Source organism: Thunnus thynnus, chromosome 12 (genome assembly GCF_963924715.1).
Source record: "Thunnus thynnus chromosome 12, fThuThy2.1, whole genome shotgun sequence".
In the NCBI taxonomy this organism is placed as follows: Eukaryota; Metazoa; Chordata; class Actinopteri; order Scombriformes; family Scombridae; genus Thunnus; species Thunnus thynnus.
This window is the reverse complement of record NC_089528.1, coordinates 8,832,933-8,848,259: the sequence shown is the minus strand read 5'-3', so window position 1 is coordinate 8,848,259 and position 15,327 is coordinate 8,832,933. Positions and strand designations below refer to the sequence as shown.

General features: G+C 39.0%; 2 protein-coding genes across 7 annotated transcripts in view; one reads left to right on the top strand and one right to left on the bottom strand.

Moving 5' to 3' along the window:
• Positions 1-339: 339 nt before the first annotated feature.
• On the bottom strand, positions 340-7,649 carry LOC137193797 (acyl-CoA-binding domain-containing protein 5A-like). Of its 2 annotated transcripts, XM_067605168.1 has the most exons (14): positions 7,181-7,648; positions 6,814-6,935; positions 6,309-6,432; positions 5,857-5,929; positions 5,174-5,318; positions 4,952-4,990; positions 4,332-4,541; positions 3,455-3,670; positions 2,834-2,928; positions 2,082-2,268; positions 1,694-1,902; positions 1,467-1,517; positions 1,245-1,360; positions 340-1,137 (listed from the first exon to the last, which is right to left on the bottom strand). In XM_067605168.1, exons 2-14 carry the CDS (start codon positions 6,893-6,895, stop codon positions 1,125-1,127), a joined length of 1,560 nt encoding a protein of 519 aa, XP_067461269.1. In that variant the 5' UTR covers positions 6,896-6,935; positions 7,181-7,648; the 3' UTR covers positions 340-1,124. The 2 variants fall into 2 exon arrangements, with proteins under 2 accessions (XP_067461269.1, XP_067461270.1); XM_067605169.1 differs by lacking the exons at positions 4,332-4,541; positions 4,952-4,990 and having other exon boundaries at positions 7,181-7,649.
• A 308-nt stretch (positions 7,650-7,957) lies between these two features.
• Positions 7,958-15,327, top strand: part of LOC137193799 (abl interactor 1-like) — a 22,612-nt gene continuing 15,242 nt past the window's right edge. Inside the window, exons 1-2 of one of the 5 annotated variants that reach the window (XM_067605173.1) lie at positions 7,958-8,263; positions 14,057-14,224. In XM_067605173.1, the coding sequence (XP_067461274.1) occupies positions 8,147-8,263; positions 14,057-14,224 (285 nt within the window). In that variant the 5' untranslated portion in view covers positions 7,958-8,146. The remainder of the gene's footprint in view (positions 8,264-14,056; positions 14,225-15,327) is intronic. The other 4 variants (XM_067605172.1, XM_067605170.1, XM_067605175.1 and 1 more) reach the window with 4 other exon arrangements.

The window sequence follows — 15,327 nt, the reverse complement described above, 5'->3', positions numbered from 1 at the left end:
TGGTGAGGTTTAAGCACAAAAAACACTTCGATAGGGTTAGGGAAAAATCATGGTTTGGGTTGAAATGATCACTCTCGCGAGATCTTTCGCGGGTCTAGGGTTACCATCTAGACGCGACCAAATTTTGTATCCCAGCCAAGGTTCCGCTTATCCAGCTTTAGTTATCCTAAAATTATAATATATTCTAATTTAGTCTAAAGTGTGATAAATGCGATATTGGCCCTGCATACTTACCCCTTATATTTCTCAGCGTATAGTTTTTATTTCTTCAGAAATATCATATTTCATGCACATATACACATCTGAACATCAAAATCTCAAATTCATGAAAATGGAATGTGTTTGTCCCAAGAATGTGTTTATTGCATGTTAAACAACATCAAATTATATATCATATAATTATATGCTGATGCTTTACACTGTATATTTTAAAGCGCTACGCCCTTGCTTAAAACAAAACATTCTTCTATTCCATGTTTACTGTGCAACTCACAATAAAGAAGAATGAATATACATATGTAGATATATGGATTGTCTGTACTACACTTTTTTTGCAAAGGTGCAATCTTTGATACTATTGCACTGAAGCTATAAAATACATATATACACATATGTCACCATATTGTCACCTTAAATGTCTTTTTGGTCTAAAAAGAAATGTCAGACAATATAAAGGGCTGATGTCCTTAGTCCTCAGAAAAAATACTGAGTAACATTCGATACAAAAAGAACCTTAAATAAACAGTTAAATGTATAACAAATACAATAATTGTCAATGACAATGAGAGAAAATCTGCACCAGTTAAAGTCCACAGCTATGGTATAATCATGAATTTATTACTATTAAAAGTTGACTCAGTTACTGTATGTGATATTGAGTTCCCGGTGATCCAAACTGAGACATGTCAAAAAGCAGATCACCACCTAATGCTACATTTACTGTAACAAATCAAATGTCCCTATATTAATATTACACAAACCTCCCCTTTGTAAAACACCTAAAAACTCTCATTGAAGTCAGTTTCTCATTCCGTTTCCTCTGCGGTGCTTCATCTGTGAGTCAAACACAAATTCAGCTAATTCACCCAGGATTCACTGATTGATGCCAACAGTTTTCAAACAATTCAGGTGATTTTCCTGTGAGGAGAAGAGTTAACACTGAGTTTAAGTTGTCTGTCTGTTGATAGTGTGACCATAAAGCAGTGATGATAGACCTGGAAATATTTGATCAGTATTCTTCTCACCGTCTCCTCCGCTGTAGGTAAAGCTGGACAAGCCAATGGGCAATGAGAGGCCAGAGTGCGGTCAACGCCACTGTGATTGGAGAATGGTCGAAAGGCCACCAAGTTGGTCTCAGAAACTATAAAAACAGAGAACTGGCATGAAGGCAGTTGCTTGTTTCCAGACTAGATACTTATTTGTCATTTTAAACTTTAGGTAACAATGGAAAATATTTTTAGAGGGACCTTTCGTACTACAGGTAGGGACTCCTCCTGCCTTGGTGAAGATGATCTTGACTTAAAAATGAAAGAAGAAAATATATAAAAACATCAGTAAATACTTAAGTCATGGAGACTGTCATCAGCCGTGTTACATGTCTGTACACAGGTGCCTGAAGGAAAAATAAATAAGTGTAATGTGACATGAGATATTTTCCCCCTATATTCAAACTGTAGTGACCAGAGTCTTTCACCTGTGACACAGTGAGGACCTCCAGACTCTGCAGCCTGTGCAGCACATTGGCCATATCATGCTGCAGCCTAAGCAGAGCCGTTGCTATTTGCTCGTTGATGTTTCCCCTGGAAGTGCTGTCAGGATGTCTGCGCTGTGACACACAACAGCAGGCAGCGTCGACACTGACACACAACTGAGAGCTGCAGGCGGTCTTTGGCGATTGAGACCCTGAAACAGGAGCCAGACTGTGACAGTTGAAAGGTACAACGTGCAGTGTTGTTTGTGTGCCAACCTGTGATGCCTTTAAATGCTTAGGAAGGTAAATTAAGGACATTAAAGGGACATAAATTAGGGATACAGGGATACAGTGTCAGTATAAGTCAAAAAGTTCACTCCTGTAGTCTCACCTCTCTCTCTTCTTGACAAGGAGCTGCTGTGATTGGTTATGCTACTATTTTCTTTAAGGTAGGAATCTTCTATGAGTACTTGATCCTCTCCTCCATTCAGAGTGGTGTTGCTCTCAAACCAAAGATCATTTTGCCTCACTGAGGCAGCTCCTGATCCATGTGACTGGACTTTTGATGTCGACAGCCCCTTGTTGGACAAAAATGAGAGTCAACTGCAGTTTGAATAGCCATTGATAAGCCAGAGCACCTTAAACTCCTGTTGGACTGTAATGTAGCTCTTTACGACTTTGTTTCTATTATGTTAACATGATTACAGTAAATGAACAGTCTGACATTCTGGGAAATACACATATTCGCTTTCATATTGAGACTCAAATATCAACCCATAAAATATGAAACTACAGCCTATTGCCATGTTATATCTCATTTATTTAATCTGTATTAAGACCAAACAGTAAAAACAACTAGTTGTGGGTTTACAGGAGGTTATGTGCTGAAATATTTCTTGGCCAGCAGCTTCTTGAAGTCTTGTCGTGTAGTGAGCTTTAGAGGTTGAGAGTAGAGGATGTTTTCTTAACCCAATGACAGAGCCAGCAAACTGTTTCCTGGCTGTAGCGTCATATTTACCATACAGACATTAAGAGTGATATCAACCCATTCATCTAACTCTAAGCAAGAAAGCAAATGTTGTGTATTTCCCAAATTGTGGAAACTAATCATTTAATATGGAGCACACTTAAGAGGATGGATACCTCTTCCATGGCTAGATGCTCCATTGAGTCACAGAATTCCTCATTATCCGAGTCTGTGGATCGGTAGTTTTTCTCAGGAACAGCATCTTTATGATCTGTAAGGTGCAAATCACAACATGCCAACGATGAAAAAACATGAAGGTTAATTCACTGTTGTTTACTGTACATCTACTGAGTATTTTTAAAAGGCAATGTTTATTAACCTTTGTATTTCACATTTAATTATCCTTATTTAAGTAGGGAGTTGTTGGTAGAATTTATAAGTAACAGCTATATGCTCTACCATAAGGACTATACAGTATTATATAGTATGTCTCACATACTGTACATACATGTTTAAATATTTTGACATTTGTGCATTTTCTTTCCGTTTACTGCTTATTTTACATTCTTTGTGCACTTGGGCTGTTATTGTGGACTGTCTGTTTTGATGCTGCAATAATCAAATTTCCCTACAGGAATAATTTATCTTTCTGTTTATCTTATCTTTTTATATAGCAAAGATTTTACAGAGTAATAATCAACATAGACTGTTGAGGTATGTGTTATCAAATCTTGTGCTTTTTTTATACACTGTCATACAACCATATATGTAATTTGTGCACAAATGTATATTCTTACCACTCAGGTGTCCATTAAAGTGCATGTATAAGTTATTCTGTGCACTGGGCTCTATGAAACAGGCCAGTTCCTCCTCCTCCACCTCGCTGTTGAGGGAGCTGTGGGTCCCGTTGGTAAAGGAGGACATGCTGGGCTCCACGCTGCTGCTGGACCCCCTGGTGTCAGACCTCCACCTTTTGCCCTCCACTATCAGCATCCTCGGGTCAGGCCTCCACTCTGAGACAAGGCGAGAGCAATAGAGAGTGGGGGAGAGAGAAAGGAGAGATAGTTTGATGGAGAATACTAAGAATCACAGTACTTTTTAATATGCCTTTTTATTTATTCACCCTGGGTGAACCTAATGCAAATGTTTTTCTTTTATGTCACCAAAATACCATTCTAAATATAATTCATTTATGTGAATGTATTCAGAGGAAAAACACATCATGTTCAGTCACTTCACATGGAAACTATGTATGTTTCACACCCTTCAAATGAACTGAACAGTGAACTCAAGGGTGCTATACTTCAGTGGAAATTTAACTGGTCTTCAGTGACAATTGTTCCCCTTCCGTTTTAAACTGAGAATAGACAGAAAAATGAAAGAAAGTAGCACATATACAACATGAATGCATAGAGATGAGGATGAACATACAAAAAATTTTCTGATATGTGCCACATACGTAACCACAGTCCTTGTAGTACATTTTTCTTCAACATGTTTAAATCATGCTTAAAAGCACTTAGTTCTGTTGACAAAGCATTTTCAGTGAAAAGGTAGTTTGCTTTTTCAAATTATGTAAAAAAATACTTGGTGCTCTGTTGGTGTTTGTCATGTCTACAACGCAGAAAACTTCACAGCACATAACAGCTAACAACTAAGACTACGTACTGGTACCTTCTTCCTTCTCTTTGTCTTCATCTTCTGTATTGTCTTCTTCGTCACCATTCTCCTCCTCCTCACTTTGCTTCCAATCACTACTTTCCTCTTTTCTCTCGATCTCACTACTTTCTCTGCTTCCCTCTGCCTCCTCGCTACTGACACTCACGCCATGAACATAGTCTGTTTCTTGATGGTTTTGTATATCATCCCACAGATCCCCGTAGCCTGAACAACGAGGAAAACAATCAACTCTTGATCAGATTGCATGTTGTACAAGAGTAAATCTACAGGGAGCAACAACACAAACACACACACACACACTTGGCTGATACACTGGTTGTACACACTACATCTACACCACAAAGCAAAAATATCAACGTAAACCAACAAACCAACACACTGACTAACTATGGAGCAAGTCAAGACAGATTACACTGAGAAACTTCCATTCAACCGATTCCCCACAATTCCTACAGTGCATTTAAATTCAGCCAAGGACGATGCCTTTGACAGTCAAATGAAAGGCAGAGGAAAGCAATTTAATTAAAAAAAAAGCATATAGCCTACACTCTGGGACCACAAGCAACAATCTTTCAGCTCTAAATCTACTGCAAGTGCAAACACAAAAGACTTGCCTTCCATTGCTGGTTTCTTAAAGGGCTTGACCTGCTCATCTAGTGATAAAAAGACATGTAAGAAAGGCTTAGTCTGTGAAAAAAGCGTTATCTCTCAAAGAGAATTAACAGCAGTATTACATCCCACTTGAGCAGCAGTGCCCTCAGTGGATTGCGTCGTGGTTTTCCTTTGATGTGCCTTCAACTATGGAGAATGATGGCATTTCTGATGATGTACAGTACCTGTGTGATTTGCAAAAGGCCTTGTGAAGGGCCTCCTGTCCACCTCATTTTCTGCAGCCTCTTCTCCTTCTACCTCAGCGTAGAAGTTGCCAAGCTTCTGTATCAGGTCAGACACTTCATCAGAGATCGGGATGGTCTCCAAAATCTGACAACACACACATTAAAAAAGGGATTGAGAGCATATGCATAATTTAAAATTGTGAGAATAAAACTCGTGTGTAAGGATAGGTGTGGTGGGATTGTCAAGAAGTCACAGGGAATTGTGTAAATTAGATGTAAATATATATTGTGAAGGCTGACCAATTTATCTGTTGAGTCAGTTCATTAAGTTTGATTGTAAACAGCTGGTAACTGGAGGACATGAATCCTTCTTAGGTGCTATGAGGCGGAAAATTATTTGCAAACGCAATCTCTGTTGTTAATTAAAAGGTTTTATCATTGTGGAACAAATATGCACACAACAAATAGAGCCAGTTTTCTGTAAGTTTTTTTTATAAGCTGCATGAGATTTAAATGAATTGTCTTTCCACACAGTGTCTTTAGAGACATGGAGATCAGAAAGATATATTAGAAAACCTGCATTTGAAATTTTTTTATGACAAAACATTAAACGTAAAGTCAGGTGTGTTTATTATTCATTATGCTGCTTCTATTAAGCTTTAGTTTCCCCTGACAGGACTTACCAGCTGGATGTCCTCAACATAATTCCTCATGGCTTCCTCCTTTGTCATATTTCCTAAAGAGCTCCATGCATCCCTGGCAACACAAAGTCATGGGTCAACACTGAATCACTGAGAAGAAAGTGAGTATTGAATAACTGGAAACATGCAGTTACAGTGCTCTCGGAGTAAATGGTGCAGAAATCTCACCAAACTTAATCTGTAAAAAGTCTGTATTACTGCAGGATTATACAATGCATATACCTGCAGTACTGTTCAATACATCATGAGTGACTGTGCCTTTGACCTAGGCTCAGGATGGGCAGGGGGTGAGAGTCTGGCAGTATGAATCGTATGGATCTTACATTCAGCTGTCTGTCTCTGGTGTGGCCACTAGCCAGAACTACTCTACTACCATTTAGAAGTGGAATATAACCATTACATTTGAATTAAGACAACATATAATAATTACTTACCATTTAGCTTTTCCACTTGAGTCCCAGAAGCCAGTTGGTCTGGGGATGTCACACGGCCCCAAGGTGGCCTGCTTATAGTAACTGTAGAACATCAGCATCATGTCGTCAGATGGTTGGAAAGGACCTGAGAAATTAAGGAAGGAGAGTAGATGAGTCACTACTGAGATGGGGCATTATAAAGGGCCATTGCTAAAGTTACAATCACTTTTTTCAGGAATTTAGGGCAGCTTGAAACTGTATTAAAGCATTAAATGTTAAGATACATGTTGCTTGCATGAGTTGTTATTCGACTTGATTCAGTTAATCAGCTCTTATAGCAGCTTTATCAATAGAGGGCCAGCCAAGAGTAACAGCTCTTAAAGGCTCTGCATATAGGTCAGTCACCTGGAGTGTTTACACACCAACTAGTGCAGACTTCACACTGTGTAGCACATAACCAAACACCTCCAATCAGCCAAACAGTCCAATCACGTTCATTCTTTTCCATATAGAACAAAGTAATCACCATCTTCAGGCAAACTCCGGATCACTTTAACTGCAGCAGCAAATTTAGCCTCCAGGCTGTATTTGTCCTCCTCCTGCGCCATGCTCAGTCCCAACAAGGATGACAGGAAGGAGTCCTCACATCTTCAGCAAGAATTTCAAGCAATTATTGGGAAAAAAAATCGAGGCAGTTTAGAAAGTGTCCAACAAGGGATAGGTCAACACAATTCGGTTATCACTGCAGCTTCTTGTCTTATCTAAGGATGCAGTTTTCTGTTTAATCGAGGAGATTTTAGGATAATTTATAAAGCCCTTATATGTTTAGATTTAACTGGTTGTATTCTAAACACAAAATGTTTATATGTATGGTTGATTTGTTAGACACTCACCATACAATTCACATTCGCCGGTGCAATAATCATTCATTAGCCCGGTGTCTGTCTGCAATATGCAGCAGAAAACCCATCTCGACTCCGGTCAAGGATGAGCCAAACAGTCAACATTGGATACTGAAATATGTATATGGGAACTGTAGTTTTTATTGGACAAAACCCCGCCAACGGTGGGGAAAGGCTCAATGCTTACTCCTTCAATACCCACAAACCCCTCTAAGAGGGGCTTTAAACCGCGGTGATGTATGGGAGATGTAGTGTAGGGAGGTCGTTCTGGTTTTGCCCAATATAGCAAAATACCACCTTTGAGTGCTTGTTTTATGCATATTCTCTTCGTCGAAAAATATTGTGATATAGCCTACATACAGGGACTTAAGTATGGCATGGGTACTTTTTCACCAGTGTTTTGGTTTTGTTATTTCATATGACATTAACTGAAAAAAACAAAAATTATAGAATTGCACTCGTTTGTAACGTTTTTTTTATTTATTTATGTGGGATATTGCCTTTTATTATAAAACTTGATAATAATAATACATTTATGGTGTTGATGAGTCATTTAAACTATGAACTCGACTATTTTGATATGTTAAGATATCAGTAATAACAACAACAACAACAATAATAATAATAATAATAATAATAATAATAATAATAATAATAATAATAAAGTAATATTATTGTTAATAGTAATATTATTATTATAACGTTATTATCATTATGGACGTATACGCCATCGCAGTGAAACGTTATTGGTCAACGGCTCTTCTCCATGGATCTCTCAGCCAATCAGCGACCACCGTTTATAACGTAGCTGCGATTGTGACGGGCCGTTGTGAATCGGAGGCCAGCGGCCCCACAATGCCAGGCGGGGGAGCCCCTTTCTCAGCAGCACAGCACAGCATCACCGCCTCGCCTCACTGAGAAAGGAACAGAGAGGAGAGAAATGCAAAGGGATGTAAGATGGCAGAGCTACAAATGCTATTAGAGGAGGAAATCCCTGCCGGTAAAAGAGCTCTCGTGGAAAGCTACCAGAACCTGTCCCGGGTTGCGGAATACTGTGAAAACAATTATGTTCAGGTAAGAGAAGGCTCGCTGCCATTAAATGTGGTGATTTTTTTCTCGGTTATCTCCGTCGTGTCTGCGGTGCTGGAGTAGAAGTGAGTGAAACCACAGGGACAGGAAATGCTGGTCGCAGCGAAAGGGATCCTCAAACCGCTAACCGGAGTGGCCTTTTCTTCTCCCGGTGTAATGATTCAGAGGCGGCTGTATGTCGTTATTCTCTGGTCCGGTGCTGGTCGGCCCGGTGTACCGGAGCCGTGTTCACATTTACAGGCTTCACTCGATGTATTGAAGGCTGCTGCTGGAGGTTTTTAGAGGGTGTGTCGTTGTTATGACCAAGTGGTTTGTCACTGACTGCATTCTGTTTGATAGGTACCCGGGACCGGCCTTCATTTATAAAAAAAGACGTCAATTATCCCTTTTTATTTGATAATAACCAAACAGGCGTCACGTGTAGGCCACACAGCTGCGTTATAACGGGAAATTTCACAAATGAAACGTATTATAGCCATTTCACTCATGAAAATGTAAAGCTAACTGTAAGTGCTAATAACATTTTATGACTGTTATTATGCTAGCGAAGGAAATAGAAAAACACCATTAAGTGCTTAGCTCATTAAACTCATTATAAGTATAGACACCATCTACCATCACTAGAACTGTTATAACCATTTTTCATTATTACTCTTTTCTATCAGCCTGTGAAAATAGCCTCCAAACATGCCTGTAAAATTGCATATCAGTGTATTATCATTAAATGGGCAGAGTCCCTAAAGACTTTTAGGGGAAAACACGAGTCATGCAAGAGTCTGTATTATGTGTAGTGAAACCACTCATGGTGCTGATATCATGTGTCCTACTACAGTGCTGAAAACACGTCCAAGGGATCATTTGCTTGTAATCAAATGCATGGTGCAGGTTAATGATAGGCGTGCCTGCTTGTTTTTGCATATCCAGACTGAATGTTAAATCAGTGTCAGGAAAAGTATGAACATATAGTCAAAAAAAAACAGTGCTTCCCAAATTGGAGACAAACATCAGGTCCTCTGGGTATCATTTAAGTTGGACTTTTATCATTACCATTTCTTCACCTACAAAATATTGTAAAATGTGTTTCACTTCTGCATATCTAGAAGCCCAAGACTCCTTCAGACAAAGTCATATTAAATTAGGATCCATGATCAAATGTGTCTACATTATTAAAACATGTTTGGGGATTTCTGCCCTGAAGAGTTACTTAGAACAAAACCTCTTCACCCTGTCACTCTCCCACATTGGGCGTGCTTTCAGTAAACTTGGGTGAGAGCGTGGTAGACCATCGCTAGGCTGAATGGTCTGGTGTGAACAGCAGTGTCTGTTGACAGGACCAGCACATGCCAGAAACCCCACTGTGCTCCAGCGTGGTAATTTTTTCACTGTGGTGCTGAGAAAGCCCACAGCTTTGCCGTAATAACACGTCAGATCACTTTGCCCTGCTTGTCATCAGAAATGCTTATGTAGGTTACATAGCTTGGATGCACGTTTAAATTCTGACAAGCATACACAGTTCTGCACTACAGATCATTATGTAGAAAGCTACCACGTTTTATTTAAGGTCTCACAGGTAGATTTCTGGTGTATATATTAGTAGCAGTGGGCTAATGGTTAGACTGCATTACATAGATGTTCACTTGAAGATGGTTTATGTTTCAGTAGTCTGGATTATTGTGTTGTTGTAAATGATGTTTTTTGTAGTTTGTGGTACAAATATAGTGGTTTTCATGTTGTTAGAAACACCCAGTAGACAGCTTGACCCTTCTATGTCAGCCCACTCACTAGTTGGCTGAAATCCAGTAAATAAATCCTAACAAGAATTGTTTTTCCTTCACCTCAAGTCCAGCTCTTCAAATATGTTTGCTGACTGATGTTGCTCACAGATCTGCAATCAGGAAATGGCTTTAAAATCTGAGGTCATAAAATTTATGTCAGCAGGTCAGAGCTAAAGGAAATGGTAAACCATGTGTGTGTGTGTGAGGTGTTTGCAGATGGACAACAGACTCAAATCTGTTTCTGACGTGTGTCATCCGGGTGTCAAAAAGAAAAAAAAAACAAAAACATGACATGTTATGGAAACTTTGTCATGCGATACAGGCAAAACAGTTATGTATTTGAAGTGGACAGAAGAAAAAGTAAAAGCAATAAAAATCTTGCTGACTGATGGTGGCTTTTGTTCATAGCTGCTTACATCAATATCCATCCTCTTTGTCACAAGATGTTTGTATTACATTTCCTATATCTATACCCCAGCGTGTCACATGACTAATAATGATACCACTTCATTCATCTTATTGTATGAATCACATGCTGTGACTAATGTCCAGAATGCACATTGAATGAGACAAAGACCACCATAGGTTGGACTGGTTTAAAACAGTTTGGAGGTGTTTTTAGGTGAAATGATTCAGCTCTGAGTTTGCTCTTACCAGCATCCTGTGTTGTTTGTACTTCATTTGTATATTGCTGTGGGCAAGCGTCAAGGCTCTTTCTTAATCCATTTATAAGAAACTGATTCATGATGCTTTTCATCTCCTTCACTGCTGATTTTCAGAGCTCTATACAGCAGTGACGCTCTCTACTGCAGTATCTAGAATATTATTACACTAGGATATTCATGTCTGGTATATGAAGATGCATGTATGTTGCTACCTCTGAATAATGATTTCTTCAGGGACATTAAAAACACGAGCATGCATATAAACACACTTGACAAACACAAACAGGGGATGAAAAGTGAGCGTGGTGCAGGTGGATTTATTTTATGCTTAGATTGTGTGCAGTAAAAATTGTTGCTGTATTCTGAATGAAGTGCTGAATTGAGCCTTTTGCTTCTAGTCATTACCATGTTTTAGGCTATTTTGTCACCTTACTGTTGTCATCGATGTGAAGTTATACTTGAATGTAATAGATCTGTGTAATCCTATGGGAACAGCATTTAATTATTGAGTTTATGTATTCACACTATCAGCTGGAATAGCAAAATTACACAAAACACCACACTGGCAATGCATGCCCTGATATGTAGATCCACTGTGTGATGTTGGAGAAAGATTGAAGAGTTTATTCTTAGATTAGATGTTTGAAATGAGCCATTTAAAAAAACTGACAAACTCCCACCTGCTAAATGACTGGTGGCACGAAACCAGAGCTCAGCTTTAGTATCTTTCTTAAGAATTTTGCATATAAAAATAGCAACTGTTTGGAGGACATAAGCTTTTTTAATATGTAAAATGAATATAATGCTATTTTTGGGAACAGATGGACGTCGGACTAGTCCTGTCATCTACTGGATGCTTAGCATCAGCAGATATTGGCATGCACATAGGTCTCAAGTCCTCACATTTAGCTTCCAAACATGTGTAATCTTAATATTAATGATTCTCCATTTTGTTCCATTATGTGGTTTGCATATTTAAACTACCAAGTACCTATCAATATATTTGACTGGCTTTGACTTTTTATTTTTTGTGGAAGGAGACCGATAGATATCAGTATCACGTTTTCTTCAAATATTGAAAAAATTAACTGTGAATCCATGTTGCTGATCCGCACCAAAATCCCCCTCCAGCTCACATGATCCCCCTCTGACTCATAGCTGTTTCATTCATGACTCACGGAGTTCATGATATTCCAGTATCAGACCTGGTGTTCAGTATATGTCACCCATAAATTGCTTTATTTTAGTGCACTGTCTGGTGTTTTAACATACAAAAAAATCCAGGAGGAACTCTGACAAAAAGCCTTTTGTAAGCTCACTGTGATATGAAACATAATATCTGAAAGCAGGAGAGAGAGTAAGAGAGGGAGATGAACAATGTAGCAGCCCACTATCAGCAGGGGTTTTCTATACAGGACATTTTTAATTAGTTTTAAGTTTTAACCTCTCTTTAAATCCCTGCTTACACATCCCTTCCTCTCCTGCATGCATTGCACTGTGCTAACACTAACAGCGTGTACACCAATATGTGATCATCTAAGTACGTTTATCATTCTAAGTACTATTTCTTGGCATTTTGCTGTTAGTGTGACTGATGAGAATAGTGAAATGTTCCAGTAGTCTGTACATGTCCTTGAGAATATAAGACAGCATTTCAGCTCAGGTATGAGGGCCTGCTCCAGTCTCTGGGATAGTGCTGTCTTTGTGTTTCACAAACTGGCAGTTAAAGGTTGACCATGTGACAGGTCACCCCGCAGGTCCCACCAGACATCTGCAACAGATGATGGTGCTGCAGGTGGTTTACAAGGTTTCAGGTGGACAGGTGGTACATGTTGTGTAGTGGGGTCATTGAAAAGGCTGCTAACCTCCTACCAGGGTGGGAAATTACCACCAGCCACCAGACAAACGCTAGTAAAATAATGATTTACTAATGAGTGGCTGGTGAATCTGAACATTTATCTGTCAGCGGCTGGTAGATGTTCAAAAGTTCAATAAACGTAGGTATATTTTTGAACTTTGGAGATGGAGTGTTTCCCTCTGTTTCAAGTCTTTATGCTAGGCTAGCCTTTATGCTAAGCTAATGGTCTACTGACTCTAGCTTCATTCTTGATAATCTTGTATTGATCATCTTGACGAGAAAGCAAATAAGCAAATCCAGAATGGTCAAACTATTTCTTTAGAAAATCAATGTATTTACCTGCATGTAAGCAGCAACCTGTAACCAGTATGGAACTACAAGATGTCATCATTCATCATTACTACAGCTGGTGCTGAAGTGATGAGCCAATGAATTTATTAGTTGATTGACAGAAATTAATCAATAGCCATTTTAATAATTGACTACTTTTAATCTATTAAGAAATAGAAATATACTTAATATTAATATGTGAAAAATTAAACATTTGCAGGTCACAATAGATAAAATGGTAAAAATAAGATTTTTCTCCTCATTTCATATATGTGTAATTACAACAGCTCGAGGTATTTTGGGCATTTGGTTAATCAAATGAAGTGATTTTATATATTTTTTATGCTTTATTAGGGGGACATTAAGGAGAGAGAGATGGGGGGTGAAACGCAACAACCATCCACAGCCGGGATCAAACCGCGGATGATGTCATTATATGGCATGCATCTTAACCAGTAGGCTACTGGAGCGTGCCAAATGCAGTGCTTTTTAACTTGTGGTAGGGATTTGTCAGTTTTGACTTCTACCCTAAATGAGAAAGTGATGAAAACTAAATAATTAACACAGAAAATAATTGTAAGTCGCAGTTCTAGTTGTAGTTTTCTGAAAAAGTCTGTCAGCCTCTTTCCAAACTATAAATATGTCCATTCAGTCCACTTGCTATTTAAAGACATCCAGAAACAGATGGTTTGCGCAGCCTGGTGGCGATTTGGGATCCTATGAAATGTCTTGGCATTTCTGCTCACTGGGCTCAACTCCCACCATGCACCTGTCCCATTTTGTCCATCTGAGTTATTCAGAAGTCATTGTTGTCCATTTCCAGGCTGCTTTGCATTCAACAAAGTCATTCCCCCTGAGCATCATAAACTCCTTGTTCACAGCCTGTCAGATCTTAACAGGACTTTGCGGTTTAAAAACAGCAGAGACCGTCACATACTGTCTCTTGTATAAAACTGCCCTCACACTCCTCTCTCAAAAAACTGATAGGAAAGTAACAATGAGAGTGCATCATTTCCTCTTGAGTGATTTTTGGAGCTTAACTTACTTCACTCTGGCAACTTCTCCATTTCTTCCACCCACTCGTCCTTCCACAGATTTTTCTGACTTCTGTTCTCTTTTCCTTGCTGTCCTCCTTTCCTCTTTCTGCCAGGCTCAAGACAAGAAGAAGGCCCTGGAGGAGACCAAGGCCTACACCACCCAGTCTCTGGCCAGCGTGGCCTACCAGATCAATGCCTTAGCCAACAATGTGCTGCAGCTGCTGGACATCCAGGCCTCGCAACTACGACGCATGGAGTCCTCCATCAACCACATCTCCCAGGTACACACTACGGCCCAAGAAAAACAGCTCCACTGCAAAAACAGTTTATACAACGTGAAAGGCAATCCCCTCGTTGAAGAGGATAAGAATCAAGAGAAAAGTTTAAAGCTGCACAGCAAACTGTGAACCACATGTATCTAAAATGTTGCTTTTCAAATCAGCAAAAAAGTCTAAATTTGGATTTTATCAAAATTTAATCAAAATGTCACCATATGTACTTTAAATTCTTTATTAACCTCAACTACCAGGTTCATGAGTTAACCAGGCCTTTATTTGAAACAGGATTATATTCCTATACAGAGTTTTATTTCTTTATTTCTTTTTATTTCCCTTGTTTTATCAGTACAACAACATCATCATGTCATACTCATCACTCTGTCGCCCAGATTGTCTCAAGTCTAACAGAAATACTGTTGCCATTCACTAATGATTAAATATACCCATTTCCTTCCTGTGTGCAGTGTTTTCGCTCACTGCTAAGCTACTGTCAGTGAAACACAACATTTCCTGCATAGATGTGATACACATTAACAGCCTTCTATGACTGAAGGGCACAATGCTTCTTGTTCCTGGTAGACTCTTAATGTTAAACATCTGCAGGAAGTCTTGAGTTTCACTGACAGTAGCTGAACAGTGATAAAAAAAAAAAGAAGAAGAAGAAGTGATTTGAATAAATTGGTGAATAAAAACAGTATTTCTGTTAAAAAAAAAAAAAAGACATACTGCTGCTGCAGAAATGTACTGTACAACATCCTGAATGTATGATGTGAGTGACTGATTGAACACATGCAGAGTTAGGTGCTCTCTACAGGTGATGTCATCCCTCATCAGTGTTTTTGACCTGGTTTATTAGCCGCAGTTGTTTTATTAGTGAATGTATAGTATTCATGGTTTACTATGCGGGTTAACAAACTGCTTCATATCCTCTACATCCTCTGAGGGAATATTGGTGGATCAAGATCAAATACAATAAAACACACACCGGTTGATATTATTCTGTGTGAGATTAACATGTTATAAAGACAGATATAGCGGGGGCATGGATCATACTGGAGCTGCCAGACCTCCACAGCCCCTCTTCAGTCCCTCTTGCTTCATCAGCA

What these genes read in the sequence shown, in the direction of transcription:
- LOC137193797 (XM_067605168.1), bottom strand. Translation starts at nt 6,895, where the DNA reads ATGGCGCAGGAGGAGGACAAATACAGCCTGGAGGCTAAATTTGCTGCT. An exon ending in ATGTTGAGGACATCCAGCTG is followed by an intron (nt 5,319 to 5,856) that starts GTAAGTCCTGTC and finishes GTGTGTTGTCAG; the next exon opens with ATTTTGGAGACCATCCCGAT. An exon ending in CTTGTCAAGAAGAGAGAGAG is followed by an intron (nt 1,903 to 2,081) that starts GTGAGACTACAG and finishes CTCCTGTTTCAG; the next exon opens with GGTCTCAATCGCCAAAGACC.